The sequence below is a fragment of the Leuciscus leuciscus genome, assembly GCF_965113295.1.
Source record: "Leuciscus leuciscus genome assembly, chromosome: 13".
Classification (NCBI taxonomy): domain Eukaryota; kingdom Metazoa; phylum Chordata; class Actinopteri; order Cypriniformes; family Leuciscidae; genus Leuciscus; species Leuciscus leuciscus.
Genome location: NC_138737.1, coordinates 419,701 through 436,148, shown reverse-complemented (window position 1 = coordinate 436,148; position 16,448 = coordinate 419,701). Strand labels below are relative to the sequence as shown.

General features: G+C 46.5%; 1 protein-coding gene and 1 long non-coding RNA gene across 6 annotated transcripts in view; one reads left to right on the top strand and one right to left on the bottom strand.

Annotated features, from left to right (window-relative positions):
• dmxl1 (Dmx like 1) overlaps window positions 1–16,448 on the bottom strand; it is a 61,674-nt gene that overhangs the window by 18,926 nt on the left and 26,300 nt on the right. For all 5 annotated transcript variants that reach the window (XM_082187444.1, XM_082187447.1, XM_082187446.1 and 2 more), the window contains exons 17-35: window positions 15,678–15,797; window positions 14,746–14,970; window positions 12,896–14,494; window positions 12,703–12,813; window positions 11,205–11,374; window positions 10,451–10,548; window positions 10,208–10,373; window positions 9,868–10,096; window positions 8,490–9,034; window positions 7,920–8,354; window positions 7,196–7,384; window positions 6,657–6,733; window positions 5,079–5,200; window positions 3,347–3,589; window positions 2,204–2,409; window positions 1,708–1,862; window positions 1,520–1,605; window positions 558–759; window positions 39–156 (exon numbers count right to left, since the gene is read on the bottom strand). In XM_082187444.1, coding sequence (XP_082043570.1) covers window positions 39–156; window positions 558–759; window positions 1,520–1,605; window positions 1,708–1,862; window positions 2,204–2,409; window positions 3,347–3,589; window positions 5,079–5,200; window positions 6,657–6,733; window positions 7,196–7,384; window positions 7,920–8,354; window positions 8,490–9,034; window positions 9,868–10,096; window positions 10,208–10,373; window positions 10,451–10,548; window positions 11,205–11,374; window positions 12,703–12,813; window positions 12,896–14,494; window positions 14,746–14,970; window positions 15,678–15,797 — 5,096 coding nt within the window. The remainder of the gene's footprint in view (window positions 1–38; window positions 157–557; window positions 760–1,519; window positions 1,606–1,707; window positions 1,863–2,203; window positions 2,410–3,346; window positions 3,590–5,078; window positions 5,201–6,656; window positions 6,734–7,195; window positions 7,385–7,919; window positions 8,355–8,489; window positions 9,035–9,867; window positions 10,097–10,207; window positions 10,374–10,450; window positions 10,549–11,204; window positions 11,375–12,702; window positions 12,814–12,895; window positions 14,495–14,745; window positions 14,971–15,677; window positions 15,798–16,448) is intronic.
• LOC309512059 overlaps window positions 14,988–16,448 on the top strand; it is a 39,172-nt gene continuing 37,711 nt past the window's right edge. Inside the window, exon 1 of the long non-coding RNA XR_014210878.1 lies at window positions 14,988–15,170. This is a non-coding gene — a long non-coding RNA (uncharacterized lncRNA). The remainder of the gene's footprint in view (window positions 15,171–16,448) is intronic.

Below are 16,448 nucleotides of genomic sequence, written 5' to 3'. Positions count from 1 at the left end.
TTAAGGGGCATTCTGGGAGAAAGGGCGAGCACACATACCTCATTCAGATCTCGTTTCTTAGTGAAGATGTTTCGTATGAACGTTTCCTGAACCTCCTCCTGTTTGACCAGATACAGCCAGAGTCGCTTCACGGGCAGAGCCGAGCGCCGGCGAGACCTGAGCACAGAACACATCACTGACTACACACACGTGAACTGGGGCTAACATTAGCACACTAGCGCTGCACGATTAATCGCAATTTACATGTAATCACACTTACACCGGTTTGGCTCATCACGATATTGAAATGGTAAAGGCTGAGATTGTTATGTGCAGCGTGTCAGTGACGTACGGCTCAGTAAACGCGGCTCACTCTGAAAGCACTGTGTGTGTGTGTGTGTGTGTGAGATGCTCATAGGGGTTTGCTGGAGTGGTGTGTGTTATCGTACTTATGCGGGGCATATTTGGCCAATATATAAATAATCGCAGCCTTTGCCAAATCACGTGCGGTTTCATTGCGATTAATCATGCAGCTCTAGCGTGAACACACAGACACACACATGAGCTGCGTCCCGTACCTGAAGGGTGTGTTTGAGGGCTCGAACAGGGCCTTGTGCCGCAGGAGCGCCGGTCCCGACGACACACTCTCGTCCAGGAGCTCCGAGGAGATGAAGTTTGATGGAGGACCTCCGAAGATCTCCAGCCTCTTGAGGAGCAGCGTCTCCCATCGCTGAAGCGTCTTCAGAGCCGCGTGACACAGCGGAGAGCACACAGGCAGATCTGACACACACACGCACACGCACACGCACGCACACACACACACACACACACACACACACACACACACACACACACACACACACACACAGACAGACACAGACAGACACAGACAGACACACACACGCGCACACACAGATAGACACAGACACAGACAGACACACACACACAGACACAGACACACACACACATCATACTATGACCCAAAAGCATATTTCACTATATAAGAAATTGCATATCATTTGGAAGCTTGTTTCCGCTTCAGAATAAAGAAAGGTAACTCCTACTTTTATCATGGCTTATTCTGCTTAAAGGGATAGTTCACTCAAAATGAACATTAGCCCATGATTTACTCTCCCTCAACTCATCCTAGGTGTCTATGACATTATTCTGTCTGACGAATACAATCAGAGTTATATAAATAAATGTCCTGGCTCTTCCCAGCTTTATAAAGCGAAGCGATGCGTTTGTGTAAAAAAAATATCCATATTTAAAACTTTATAAAGTAAATCACTAGCTTCCGGTCAAACGAACATACGGAGTCCACTTCAGTTCAGTGTAAAGCGCAGCTTATGCGAGTAAAGCGACGCACTGCTGATGTTCACGCATCGCCATGTACACCTAGGCTGAGTAAAGCATGGGCTAATTTTCTTTTTTGGGTGAACTATCCTATATATAACTATATAACTGCTTTTAGCATCATCCACGTCGCGTCCCACGTTCTCTAAACATCATACGTGTGCTGCAGTTAAAGGCTCATTACCTAAGAGGTCATGACCTGTAGTTGGGTAGAAGGTCTTGAGATTGAACTGCACCATCTGCACCATCGCCAAGCGCATCAGACACCAGCTGCACAAGAACATCATTACATCATCACAGGAACATCATCACATCATCACAGGAACATCATCACATCATCACAGGAACATCATCACATGACTCTCAGCTCACCTGTACGAGCTACTGTTGGAATGTTCTGCCAGTGGAGAGTTGGCATCAAAATAATCTCCTTCGTCCTCATAATCATCCTCATCCTCCTCATCCTCGCTGCCTTGGCTTTCCTCAGAGTCGTACTCCACTCGGCTGGCGGACGGAGGCAGGTACGGCTTCACACACACACACACACACACACACACACACACACACACACACACACACACACACAACACTTACATTAAAACTAAAATACTATTCAAATTTTACTATGTTGCTTTGCTGGCCGTAAATCCATCATAAATCCCGGGCACTAACTCACAATTATGATTAAATGCACTGGGTGGCGCTGTGGCGCGTGTTAACAAGTTGACTGTATTTGATCACATACTGAACAAATATTAAATTTTTATGAGCCCAAATATTCGAATATAATATTTTCAAAAATGCCCCTCACTAATGAAAACATCCTCAAGATATCAAATTACTGGAAGCCAACGATGTAAGCTCATACCTTTGCGATGAAGTAGTCCCAGATGCTGAGCTCAGGAGGGATGAAGCGCTCTTTAAACACGGATGTTTGCGGCTCCGTCTCGGGTCTGGGACTCAGGGGACCGTCGGGACCGTCGGGATTCTCTCTGGAGTTACTGCAGGATGAACGTAACCGGAAACGCCTCTGCTTTCGCTCCGCATCTTCCACTGAGTCACGAGCGTCAGTAGCTTTAGTGAACAACACACAGCAAAACCCTTTAGCATCACTGGAGCTCAACACTGAAAATTGTAACGTGATCATCGCTATTTGGGGTTTTTGAATTGATAAAAAACCATAATGAATAAAATAATGTTAATAGTAGATTCTTTCCTTCAGGAATCAATAAGACATACTCAACAAATGACACATTAAGTGATCAGACTGCACATAAACAATTAAAAACATGCACTGCTATTTTCAAAGTACCCCTATTATGCTAATTTAAAGGTTATTTATGTTGTTTCAGAGTCTCCTACAACAGGTTCTCATGCATCTAAGCTCAAAAACACTGTAATGTCCTCATAATCTCCACTGCAGCATCAGCTCTTTCCTCTCAGTGTCTGAAACGCTTCGATTGAAGATTCAGTCTCTCTAAGCTCCGCCTCTCTGAGAGCTGCTCTGCTCTGATTGGTCAGAAAGCAAACGCTCATTATCATATCTGAATCTAAGCTCTTGATCACAGTGATACGAACAGTAACGATGGCGTGGGTTTTACCGTATCAATCTCATCAAAGTGGAAAACAGCGTCTTCTCGACATGAACAACATGAACCAAACTCTTCCAGTCTCAGATAAACTAGTGTTTGAGGGCGGGGCTAAGAGACGCTGTTCAGCCAATCAAGACCAGAGGCGGGCATTAAGCAAATTACTTGCAAATTCCTTTCTTTTAGGAGACAAAAACTCAATTTATCTGCACTTTTATCTTTGAAACTTTGCAGAGCTCTTACACTCACAAACAGCTTTATTACACACTAGATAACAGGTCATATCCCAGAAAGCATCATAACGGCACTTTAAAGGGATAGTTCACCCAAAAATGAAAATTAGCCCATGATTTACTCTCCCTCAAGCCATCCTGGGTGAACTATCCCTTTAATGGAGACACAAACACAGAAGAGAGCAGCACCTGTGGGTGACGTGGGTTTCTCCGGCACGGGAACTCGAGCGCCACCGCCGAACACGGCGACCCAGAGCTTAGCGTTGAGCGGGTGCGCGACGATGCGGAGCAGCTCGTGTGTGGAGTGTGTGGCCAAGCCGTGGACGAACAGGCTGAGGAACACGGCGCTCAGGATCTCACACAGAAGCACTGAGAGACCGGGCTGGTTCTCATCAGAGGAGGCTTCCAGCAGCCGCATCAGGACACTCACACCTGCGCACACACTCACAGAGATCAGTCCAGAGTCTCGAGATGACGGTCAGACACTCACACACACACACACACACACACACACACACAGAGAGAGATCAGTCCAGAGTCTCGAGATGACGGTCAGACACTCACACACACACACACACACACACTCACAGAGATCAGTCCAGAGTCTCGAGATGACGGTCAGACACTCACACACACACACACACACACACACACACACACACACACACACAGAGATCAGTCCAGAGTCTCGAGATGACGGTCAGACACTCACACACACACACACACACACACACACACACACACAGAGATCAGTCCAGAGTCTCGAGATGACGGTCAGACACTCACACACACACACACACACACACACACACACACACACAGAGATCAGTCCAGAGTCTCGAGATGACGGTCAGACACTCACACACACACACACACACACACACACACACACACACACAGAGATCAGTCCAGAGTCTCGAGATGACGGTCAGACACTCACACACACACACACACAGAGATCAGTCCAGAGTCTCGAGATGACGGTCAGACACTCACACACACACACACACACACACACACACACACACACACACAGAGATCAGTCCAGAGTCTCGAGATGACGGTCAGACACTCACACACACACACACACACACACACACACACAGAGATCAGTCCAGAGTCTCGAGATGATGGTCAGACGCTCACACCTGCGCGCACACACACACGCACACACACACGCACGCACACACACACACACACACACACACACACACCCACACCCACACCCACACCCACACACACAGAGATCAGTCCAGAGTCTCGAGATGACGGTCAGACACTCACACCTGCGCGCACGCACACACACACACACACACACACACACAGAGATCAGTCCTGAGTCTTGAGATGACGGTCAGACGCTCACACCTGCGCGCACACACACACACACACACACACTCACACCTGCGCGCACACACACACACACACACACACACACACACACACACACACACACAGAGATCAGTCCTGAGTCTTGAGATGACGGTCAGACGCTCACACCTGCGCGCACGCACACACACACACACACACACACACACACACACAGAGATCAGTCCTGAGTCTTGAGATGACGGTCAGACACTCACACCTGCGCGCACGCACACACACACACACACTCACACCTGCGCGCACACACACACACACACACACAGAGATCAGTCCTGAGTCTTGAGATGACGGTCAGACGCTCACACCTGCGCGCACACACACACACACACACACACACACACACACACACACACACACACACACCCACACCCACACACACAGAGATCAGTCCAGAGTCTCGAGATGACGGTCAGACACTCACACCTGCGCGCACGCACACACACACACACACTCACACCTGCGCGCACACACACACACACACACACACACACAGATCAGTCCGGGGTCAGAGGTCACAGAGACTGGTCTTTACCGGGCCACTGTGCAGGAGCAGTGTTGGGCAGGACGGGCTCCTCCATGCTGACGCTCCTCACGGGGGGCTGATGGGTAATCAGGACGCTCTGGTACGTGATGCCCGTGAACGGGTTTACATGGCTGTTTAAAAACAGATGTCAGACAACCATCAAACATGATCGTACAGGTACAGGTACAGGTACAGGTACAGGTGCTCTTCACCAGTCGAAAATTACAGAATCTTTTTCTCTTTTTTTTGTCAATGAAATGAATGTACTATATTTTAGCTTGATAATGATTTTAATTTAATATTTTGTATTTTTAGGGGATTTTTTTATTCTAAATTATATTTACGCTGTATTTATAATCCATTTATTCACTTTTTGAGCACAGACCTGAAAATTAAATTTCCAACGTAAACTGTGGTAAATCTTGAACGCTTTAGAGCGACAGACTGAAGTTTGATCTCTTCTCAAAGACGACACTTGGCAGATTTAGTGATATGTGACAACATTTTAAAAAAGTGAACTTAAAAAAAAGTTTCACAATTTTACATGTATTGTTATGAAAAATGCACAAAAATACTATTTTCAATTTTTATATGAAATATATATTTCCAAGATCACGTTTTACTCTAAAACTGCAAGAAAATCAAAGCCATAAATCTAAACAAGTTGTGTTCCAAATTTGATCGTTCAGTGAGATGTAGTTCGGCTGCAGTTCCAAACGCTTCCACTAGAGGAACTCGTCTCATTCATTTCCAATCTTGACCGCGAGAAGCACAAGTGTGACTATTTTTTTCGGTTATTATATGCAAAAGAAAAAACTCAGACGTAAACTATAGTAGGATAAGCTGCTATATGAGTGGAAGACCATAGTGAATAAACATTTTTTTATAAAATTTATCTCATTATTTTGAATTTGTCATAATTTAGACATTTTATATCATAATAACGATTTACCAAAGCATGATTTTTTTTTTTTATTATGTGGTGGAAATGGGCTTCTATACATTCAGATTAAACATTAAAAGGTCATTATTGAAAACTAAAACATGCAGGGATGAATTGTTCCCAATAAGATGTTTAATATGCATTTAGGCTGAATTCTCATTTCATTCCAAAATATAATAAACCTGCATCTTTCAGAGGCATTTCCTGTAAAGCTGCTTTGAAACGATGTGTTTTGTGAAAAGCGCTATACAATTGAATCTCTTAAATCCCATTCGCTCTGCCGGGTCTCTATTCATTCACTGTGGAGAAGAGGGTTGAGAAAGAAAGCCATGTGGGTTTGAGACGACACCTACGCCTTTACTCCTCGCTGATAAACACAGATCTAATCTGCGGTGACGGAGGATAAATGTGCAAACGGACACACACACAAAGGCCACATTCATTTGACCAGAATCTGCTTCCTCTACAAATGTCACATGTCGGGCCGGTGCGAGCGCAAGTCACATGAGCGTCACATTCAGAGGTTATTCGCTCATTATGAGACTGAACGATTACAAGAAGAGCAAATGTTGCAAAGAGAAACATTCTGTAACAGGGAATCAAATCAATGTAGAAGAAGCCAGAAGTAGGCCAGAAACACACACCTGTAGCTGTGTCCGTCGCAGAGACACTGATAGATGCAGGCCGACAGAGACGCTGCCAGCGTGTGCATCACGAAGATCTGAACCAGAAGAAGACGAGTTAGAGGATCATCACAGTAACAACACGTCAAACACTGCAGAAATCATGCTCTTACTCTGTCGCTTTACAGCACAAATCATCTTGTTTTGCCTTTGATTTAAGATTATCGCAAGAACATATCCTTTTACTGAATAATTAAGTAAACATCATATCTTAATTTATCTTTGTAAAACATTTGTTTAACTGGCTACTCTCTGCGGTCTCAGACGACGACATCACTTCCTGTCGGCCACCGTAACTTCTGTTCGGTGTAATTCACAACCTCACCACTAGATGCCACTAAACATTACACACTGCACCTTTAAACACAAACACTTAATTTTGATTAATTTTTCAGACTTAATATCTTCAGTCATGCTTCTTCTCCAGTAAGTGTCTCTTGATTCAAGAATGTTTAGATATTTGTGCTGGAGAACGAGACAGAAACTGATCTGCGCTTTACCTCGTTGTTGACGACGTCCGGATGCGGAGGTGCGTCGAGAGCATTGATGGTGTGCAGGAGGTCATGGGTCAGATTGGTGAGGTGCACTATGGGATTGGCCACCACAGTTTTGGAGTTGGCGGTCCATGCAAGAAGAAGAGGAACAGAGACGTTCTGCGGAGCGGGAGCAGAGATCTGCAGACCATCGTCCTGATGAGACAAACACAGACAAAACACACGGATAAGTTTTGGTTTTAGTTTTCATACAGTTATCCAAGGTCAGCACACGTTTAACCCGCTGGGGTCGGGGGTCACGCCGGCGCGATCACCTCGCTTTTTTCATATCAGTGCATTCAAATAACTTTGTCTATTTTTGTTGTACAGGCAAGTTTTATACATCATTCAAAACTGTTAAATGTCTACTTTTATTTGTGTACACTAATAATAAAACAATGTTCTGCTTTTCGTAAAATAAAGAAAATTAACATGATTTTATGATGGACAGATGCAGTTTTATGATGGACAGATGCACTTTTATGATGGACAGATGCACTTTGATGGACTTAAAAATATACACCCATTCACTGCCATTATAAAGCTTGGAAGAGCCATGACATTTTCAATATAACTCAGATTGTATTTGTCTGAAAGAAGAATGTCATATAACACCTAGGATGGCTTGAGGGAGAGTAAATCATGGGCTTATTGAAATTTTTGTGTGAACTATCCCTATAAACCCTGTTACCTGCTGGGACTCCTGCAGGAGCAGAATGAGCTCCATCCTGACGGAGGCCAGTCCTCCTCCGTGAGAGCCGTGGAGGCTGCAGTAACTGAGGAAGATGCGGAGCAAGGGCTGGTTCCTCTTCAGCCAGAGCCTCCGGCGGCGCTGGTCCTCCCGACCCGGATCCTCCCGCCGGCTCGGGTCCGAGGAGATGCCCTCGGGCAGGGTCTGGAGGAACGGGTTGTACCCGCAGACGCTCTGCAGGGCCGACACCTCACGCTCCAGCCAGTGGCACAGCTGATGCCTCAGCTTCCCTCCGTCAAGCTCGTAGCCCGTGGAGAGAGTCCGTAACTCCGAGCTCAGGATCTTCAGGCAGGAGCTGAACTTCAGCCGGGCCGCGAGGATGTCCTCGGTCAGGGCGGGAGAATCTCCACGGTCCGTCGGGGTGGAGGCCGAGACCTGCACGAGTACCACGAAAATCAGAACTGCCGATTATTCCCTTGAAATTGTAATTATAATTATTGATTACAATTATCACAAGTGCTGGGCAACGATTAATCTTGATTATAAACTCGATTAATTTTGCGGGCCTACCGGAGTGTCTCCGCTGTTCTCTGGGTGAATGGTCTTCATCGCCAGTCCTGATTCTTCCACGTCCGACTCGTCGGAGTCCCACTTCATCTCGAGAGGCTCGTCCTGCAGAGCGAGGGACGGCTGGCTCCAGTCGAAGCTCAGAACCGAGTCCGAATGACTGTCCTCTCTGGGAGACGAGAGCGAGGACACCGACTGGAAGCCGTTGAGAACCGGCTGAGACCAGTCCTGCTTCTCTGGGCCTTCAGAGGCGCTCCACGACACGGGCCGGTTCTCTCGTGCCTTTGAGCGTTTAACAACTTTCGGCATTTTGGAGAGCACCTCTAGTGCCAGCATGGGGCAGCCGGCCTGCAGGTGTGTGTGCGCCGCGCTGAAGAAGAGCCTCCTCTCCGTGAGGCTGATGGAGTCGACCTCACGCCCCTCCACTGGCAGACACACTCCAGGTTTCTCCGAGGAGCCGAAGTGACGGCGCAGAAGCAGCGGGTGCGAGCGCAGGAACGTGTAGAAGTTAAACACGGCAGGATCACAGGGAGACGAGCCGGCGGCTCCTGAAAGAGATCGACTTGTGTCAATAACATTCAATGTCAACATTTTGGAAGCACAAGAGGAGGAAAGAACTCTTTTCATTAGTGTTCATCGTTGCACTAGATTCATTTATGTTTTTCTCAGCGGACTGCAAAACATTTTCTAAACAAGTCTTGTTTTTCAGTAAAATATTACATGCTTAAATCAAGATGCATTTACCAGAGATGCAAAATTACTTAAAGGTGACATATTATGCCCCTTCATTTATTACAGCTTGTCAAATTTGACCCTTTTATGGCTTCTTCTACACTGATTTGATTCCCTGTTACAGAATGTTTCTCTTTCTCTTTGCAACATTTGCACGTCTTGTAATCGTTCAGTCTCATAAAGAGCAAATAACCTCTGAATGTGACGCTCATGTGACGTGCGCTCGCACCGGCCCGACATGTGACATTTGTAGAGGAAGCAGATTCTGGTCAAATGAATGTGGCCTTTATGTGTGTGTCCGTTTGCACATTTATCCTCCGTCACCGCATATTAAATCTGTGTTTATCAGCGAGGAGTAAAGGCGTAAGTGGGCTTCTGTCATCAGTTACTCATTGATGATCCTGATTATAGCACTTAAACACGGAAAAAGTCAGATTTTCATGATATGTCCCCTTTAAGAAAATATTTGTTTGCAGTGTAACAAGCAATAGCAATCGAATCAGGCCAGTTTGTTTTCACATAACAAATTGCAATTTGTACTTAAATCCACATGAATCGAACCCCGGCCTGTGCCTTGGAGTCTAAGTTTGGAAAACCCCTGTCAAGCGGTCTCAGGCCCCTCAGTGTTTGATTGAGTCTCATCTCTCACCTTCATTGGGCTGCTCCAGCAGAGTGTCCAGTGCCCTGCTGTAGTCGTCTAATACCCAGAATGCCATGCTGCGCAAGAACGGGTCCTGGTGCGCCACCATCTGCTTGTCATAACCCAACACGTGCCTCTGCAGGATCCGTTTGTAGGTGCAGGACATCTCGAATTCAGACTCGTACAGTCGACAGATGACCAGAGCCAGCTGAAGGTCCTGCATCTTCTCTATACAAACCTGATCATGTGTGGAAAACCAACAGATCTTATGAGAACGTCACAGTATCACGATTATGAAAGTACACTCAGAGGCAGACAGTTTACGTGAGAGAGATGATCTACTGCTAACCTCAACAGCATCTTTCAGGGATCCAGCCAGCAGAAAGAAAGCCGCAGAATGTTGGAAGCGTTGTTTTCCGAGCAGAGAGAAAGCGTTCTTCAGGGCCGCTTTCCTCCAGCGATCTTCGCTGAAGTTATTGCTGAAGAACGTGGTCATCTTTGAGTTCTGGTGAGACCTTCAACACACAGAAGCTCTCAGTGAACTGAAACCTTGCTGACGGGGGAATGACACTTCAACATGTGTGTAAGTTACCTGTACAGTCCCCAAACCACTGCTTTCTTCTTCATGGCCAGATAAAACAAGGCTGCGTCTAACGGGTCGTTGTTTCTCTGATAAGCAGCTTTTGCAACCTGGTAGGAGAGAGAGGATCACACATTATTAAACATGTTTGGGTTTCAGAAGCACAAGTAAAGCTGTAAAAGTATGATCAGCATTCAAACAAACATTCAATACGCTCACCCCCTTTCGGATTAGTCTATGTTTTCAAATGACATTGACGTCTTGCATGACAAAAGTCTAGTAAAGTTTAGTGATTTCAATGAAACTCAAGGTTCTGAAAAACAGATATGTCGAATATAGTGGCTTAAGATGTGCATCTGATGCACAAGCACACAGAAAAACAATTAAATAAGCAGATTGGACAATCTGTGTAGGAGAGGTAATGAATTTAGGGATATTAGATGCTTGAGTTTAGGTCATGCTATCCCAGTTATTAGCTTAAAGTTTGATAAAACGACCCCTAGTTTGCCATCCGGAATTTTCCAACCTTCAATAACTCTTTACACTACAAAAATTTCTGCAGTCCAAATATCTAAACATTCTTAAATCAAGATACATTTACTGGAGAAAATAAATAATCACACAGACAGAATGCATGCATCTCCAACACATTAAAACAGAATGCAAACATAAACGTTTTATTTACTCAAGTTTCCCACATGTACCAATTCTGGCAAATTCTACTCATTACTTAATATGCATAAAAATGGAATCAGTTTCAACAGACCTTCTCAATGCATCTGCGAAGTTTATTGGTGCTGCGCAGCCACCAGCCCACGCCCATGGCCCTCAGCTCCTGCCAGGTGGGATCTGCTTTCTGCAGTGCCGGGAGCATGTTGAGCAGCTCCTCTTCAGCCTCAGAGTGGAACGCCCAGGCATAGTGGCAGGTGGACAATCCTGCAGACCAGCAGCAGTTATTGAGTTACGGAGCTCAAAGGCTTTTCAGACCACACAACATATCTCAGCTGTGGAAGACCGACTGAGATTTGCATTTAGATTCATGCATTTAGCAGAGGCTTTTATCTAAAGATTTTTACCTTGTGCATTCAAGGTATACATTTTATCAGTTCATGCAGCCCATGGCGATCAAACCCATGACCTTCGTGTTGCAGCATAGTTGACCTTGGTGTTGCTCCTCCCACAATACTCCCCCAACATACTCCTCCCACAATACTCCCCCGACATACTCGGCTGACATACTCCTCCCACAACACTCCCCCGACATCCTCCTCCCACAATACTCCCCCGACATACTCGCCCCACAATACTCCCCCGACATCCTCATCCCACAATACTCGTCCAACATACTTCTCCCAAAATACTGCCCCGACAGACTCGCCCGACATACTCCTCCCACAATACTCCCCCGACATACTCGCCTGACATTCTCCACCCACAATACTCGCCCAACATACTCCTCCCACAATACTCCCCCGAAATACTCGCCTGACATACTCCTACCACAATACTCCTCCAATATACTCGCCTTACAAACTCCTCCCACAATACTCACCCAACATACTACCCCGACATCCTCCTCCCACAATACTCGCACGGCATACTCGCCTGACATACTCCTCCCACAATCCTCCCCTGACATGCTCCTCCCCGACATACTCGCCCGACATCCTCCTCCCACAATACTCCCCCGACATACTCGCCTGACATACTCCTCCCACAATATTCCCCCGACATACTTGCCTGACATACTCCTCCCGCAATACTCGCCTGACATACTCCTCCCACAATACTCGCCTGGCATACTCCTCCCACAATACTCGCCTGACACACTCACCTGACATACTCCTCCCACAATACTCGCCTGACACACTCCTCCCACAATACTCGCCCGACATACTCCTCCCACAGTACTCGCCCGACATACTCCTCCCAAAATACTCGCCTGACATACTCCTCCCACAATACTCGCCTGGCATCCTCCTCCCACAATACTCCCCCGACATACTCGCCTGACATACTCCTCCCACAATACCCGCCCGACATACTCCTCCCACAATACTCGCCCGACATACTCGCCCGACATACTCCTCCCACAAATCTCACCCGACATACTCCTCCCACAATCCTCGCCGACATCCTCGCCAGACATCCTCCTCCCATAATTCTCGCCCAGCATCCTCCTCCCACAATACTCCCCCGACATTCTCCCCGACATACTCTGGGACAACGATGAAGAACCACCATCGAAAACCTTGTAAGCATACCTTGACAGGAAAGCTGAGCTCGATGAGCCGGGGGCAGGGACGTCAGGAGGAAGGTGTGCAGGCGAACGGCCAGCAGGAACTTCAGTCCGCATTCATCCAGTGTCTCTCCACCTGAAAAAAATTACATCAAACTTATCACATCTAACACATTTATACAAATGAACAACTGCAATCATCAATAAAAGATAATGACCTTTGCCTTTTCCTTGACTTTCTCCAATGTCGGTGCTGGTGGAGGCGATGGTGTCTGCCAAGGCCATCAGAGACATCTGCTCCATCCGGGTCAGGCCCGGCAAACTGGAGTGAAGCAGGTGTCCGGACAGCACCTGTGCGTGCTCGGAGCCGAAAAACGTGGGGCTGTACTTCGACAGATCAATAACTTTAGCGTTAGCATCTTCCTCATCTGCATCAAATGGGTCCAAGTCATCCGTACTGACGCCGGGGCTTGAGAAGAGCTCATCGTAAGCGACACTTTGGCTGGATGTACTGGCGCCGTGAGCGCTCACACTGTCCGTTCTTTCTTTGGCACCGGGGGCCGTTTCATCATCGGCGGCTAACAGCGCATACAACGGCAGGGGCGGGATAGAGTCGATCTCGGTGTAGTCCGAGCTCTCGCCCTTGCTGAACATCTTAGGGTCTCTGGTGGTGCTTCCGCTAGCGCTAATCGTGAGTGAGCGCAGACGGCGCTCCTGGTTGACAGTGGTGTCCTTCAGAGACACGATCTCTCCGGCGATGCACTTTACAAGATGGGAAAGGATGGCTTTGGCCCGTCGCATCTTTCCGAGGTCCATGAGCTCCAGCAGCTGCACGGGATGATACTGGGGCAAAGTGGGAAAAAGGTGGTGTGCGGCCTCGAACAACCCAGAATCCTCCATCTCAGCTGGGAGGTCGTACACGGTTCTCTTTCCACTGAGTTTCTGAGCCAAACTAGTCATGGACCTGGAGAGAGCCTTTTTAGAAGGATTCGGACTAAGTCCCTCCTGTTTCAGAGACGTCACGCTGCCGGTACCGATGCTGTTCTCTCCATTGGTGAGCGCCGGCTGCCATTGGGAATAGACGTGCATCTCACAGTCCATCCCGACTACTAAGATCCCATCTCGCACCCAAGACAGAGAGACAGGAATGGGTAGCGAACCCTCAACGGACGACACTAGATCCACCACTCTTAGAAGAACCAGACGAGAATAGTGGTGCTCCCTGCTGCTATCGGACAGTCCCAAATCTGGAGGTTTTCCCGAAAGCAACCCGTACATGTAAAGCTTGGATCCCAGACCAACGGTTAATATATGAGAACCGTCTTCTCTGGAAACCCAGTCTAAGTGGACCTGCCTCTTACCACAGACAACTAAGCAATCATTATTTAACAAGCCATCCCTCAGTACCATCAGGCTTTTATCGCAGTCATTACTACTCGGGCTGTAAGATCCGCTGACTTTCAGGATCTGTTCCAGCATCCACTGGGAGCCGCCGGTGGAGTCGCACTGGAATACGCTCACGTTCATGAGTGGCTCGCCAGAACCGGATCCGTTGTTCTGGTGCGCTACGGCGACTCTGCTGGTGTGGCAGCAACTGAGACCCATTATCTGACCGCTCACGCTGAGAGCGCTAGTGCTAGCCACGCCGTCCTCCACTAACAAAGGCCACTCCTCCCAGATGTACGCGGGTTCTCCAGAGCTATCGGGGTCAGAGACGGCGCTACACCTCCAGAACCGGACCGATCCGTCAGAGCAAGACGTGGCCAGCAGATACGGAGCCCGTCCAGCCGGCTGCAGAGATGAAGAGCTCAAATGTCCTGCAAGGCAAATGTTTTTCAGATAATCTGTCAGAATATAAACATAGAAGCTGTGTTGACTGTTTGTTCTGAAAAGTTATACAAAAAGAAAGGAAATAAAGAAAATAAACATTAGGGCTGCCCTCGACTAAAGAGTTTTCTAGTCGACTAGTAGTCGTGCATTTAAGCTGATTAGTCGACTAATCGCATGTTTATATTAATAAGCCATAAATTAAGGCTGCACAACGATAACACAGATGTTCTGCCTTCACCTGCAGCAGGAGTTACTCGTATGACCTCAACACCCGGTGGCACGTCGAGCTCCTGGCTGAAGACTTTGGTGCTGGTCAGCGCGAGGCGACAGGCGCTCTGGAGGTTGGATGTGCTGAGTTTCGATCTCTGGACATGCGGTGAGCCGGCCGTCTTAAAGTTAAACTGTGAGGAGTTTGTGGGTGATGGAGACGCAGTCTCTCTTTCTGCAGGAGTTTGAGTTTGCTCTGAAAGAACGGACACAAATCTGTTTAATCGACAGAAAGAGTCAAATATAATGATTGAGAGCATAACCTTTCATCAAAATGTCTTTCCCTTATAGCTGACATAATGTTAAAGTAGTGATCATGCTGTTATATAGGCTTTATTTCATCAAACATGTCAAGTCACGTCTCCATTTATACAGCGCTTTAACAATATAGATTTTGTTTCAAAGCAGCTTTACAGTGATAACAGGAGATTACAGTAACAGAGATTGTTTAGGCTTTACAGCAGATCTAGAATAAAGTTATTGTCCAGATAAAGTTAGTTTTGATTGATTCACTTCCGTTGCAAAGATCATTAGTTATTAACTTAGGGGCCGCTAACACACACCGTTCTCACAGGAAACAGAAACTTTTAATGTGTTCTGGACGTTCATTCTCACACAACAGTGTTTGGAGCTCGAGAACACACACTCTGAAACAGGATTCAAGGTGCAAGTTTTGAAAAATTAAGAAAAGCGTGATCATCTCCGTGTAAACTTCAAAAACGTGAATCTGTGAAAAGCTGACGGTGTGCACATGCGTATCACGTGTTTAGTCTATAGATATGTAGGTAGCTACTGATACTGAACATAGCTACTGAGAATGACTTGACTATTGAGAATCAAGATCACTAGGAAGCATGTCACATTATATTCTAAACCCTTTTCTTAATAAAATCCATTACGAACCCATAATGACGGGAACGGCGTCTAACTGTAGATGCCACATGTGCAGGAGTGATCTGGCGTTCTCCGAAATCTCCACCACCACCAGGAAGAAGCGAGCGGAGAACAGCGTCTGGCTGGGAACTGAGACGAACACAAGCGTTTACCACACAGAAACACAACCAACACTGGCTTACGTTTACATGCACAACTTCTGTTTCAATCGGACGGAATTCATTCCTATTGATGAATCTGAACGTAGTGTTTACATGAACGCTAAACATGTGATCGGGTTGATGTGTGTGTTTATATGTCACAAGCTTCAAATCGGAATATATTTCTACGTCATTACGCTATTTCTACATCATTGCGCTATTTCTACGCTATTTCTACATCATTACGCTATTTCTACGCTATTTCTACATCATTGCGCTATTTCTATGCTATTTCTACATAATTATGCTATTTCTACGTCATTGCGCTATTTCTACGCTATTTCTACACCATTGCGCTATTTCTACATCATTGCGCTATTTCTACGTCATTGCGCTATTTCTACGTCATTGCGCTATTTCTATGCTATTTCTACATAATTACGCTATTTCTACGCTATTTCTACATCATTACGCTATTTCTACGCTATTTCTACATCATTGCGCTATTTCTATGCTATTTCTACATAATTACGCTATTTCTACGTCATTGCGCTATTTCTACGCTATTTCTACACCATTGCGCTATTTCTACATCATTACGCTATTTCTACATCATTGCGCTATTTCTACATCATTGCGC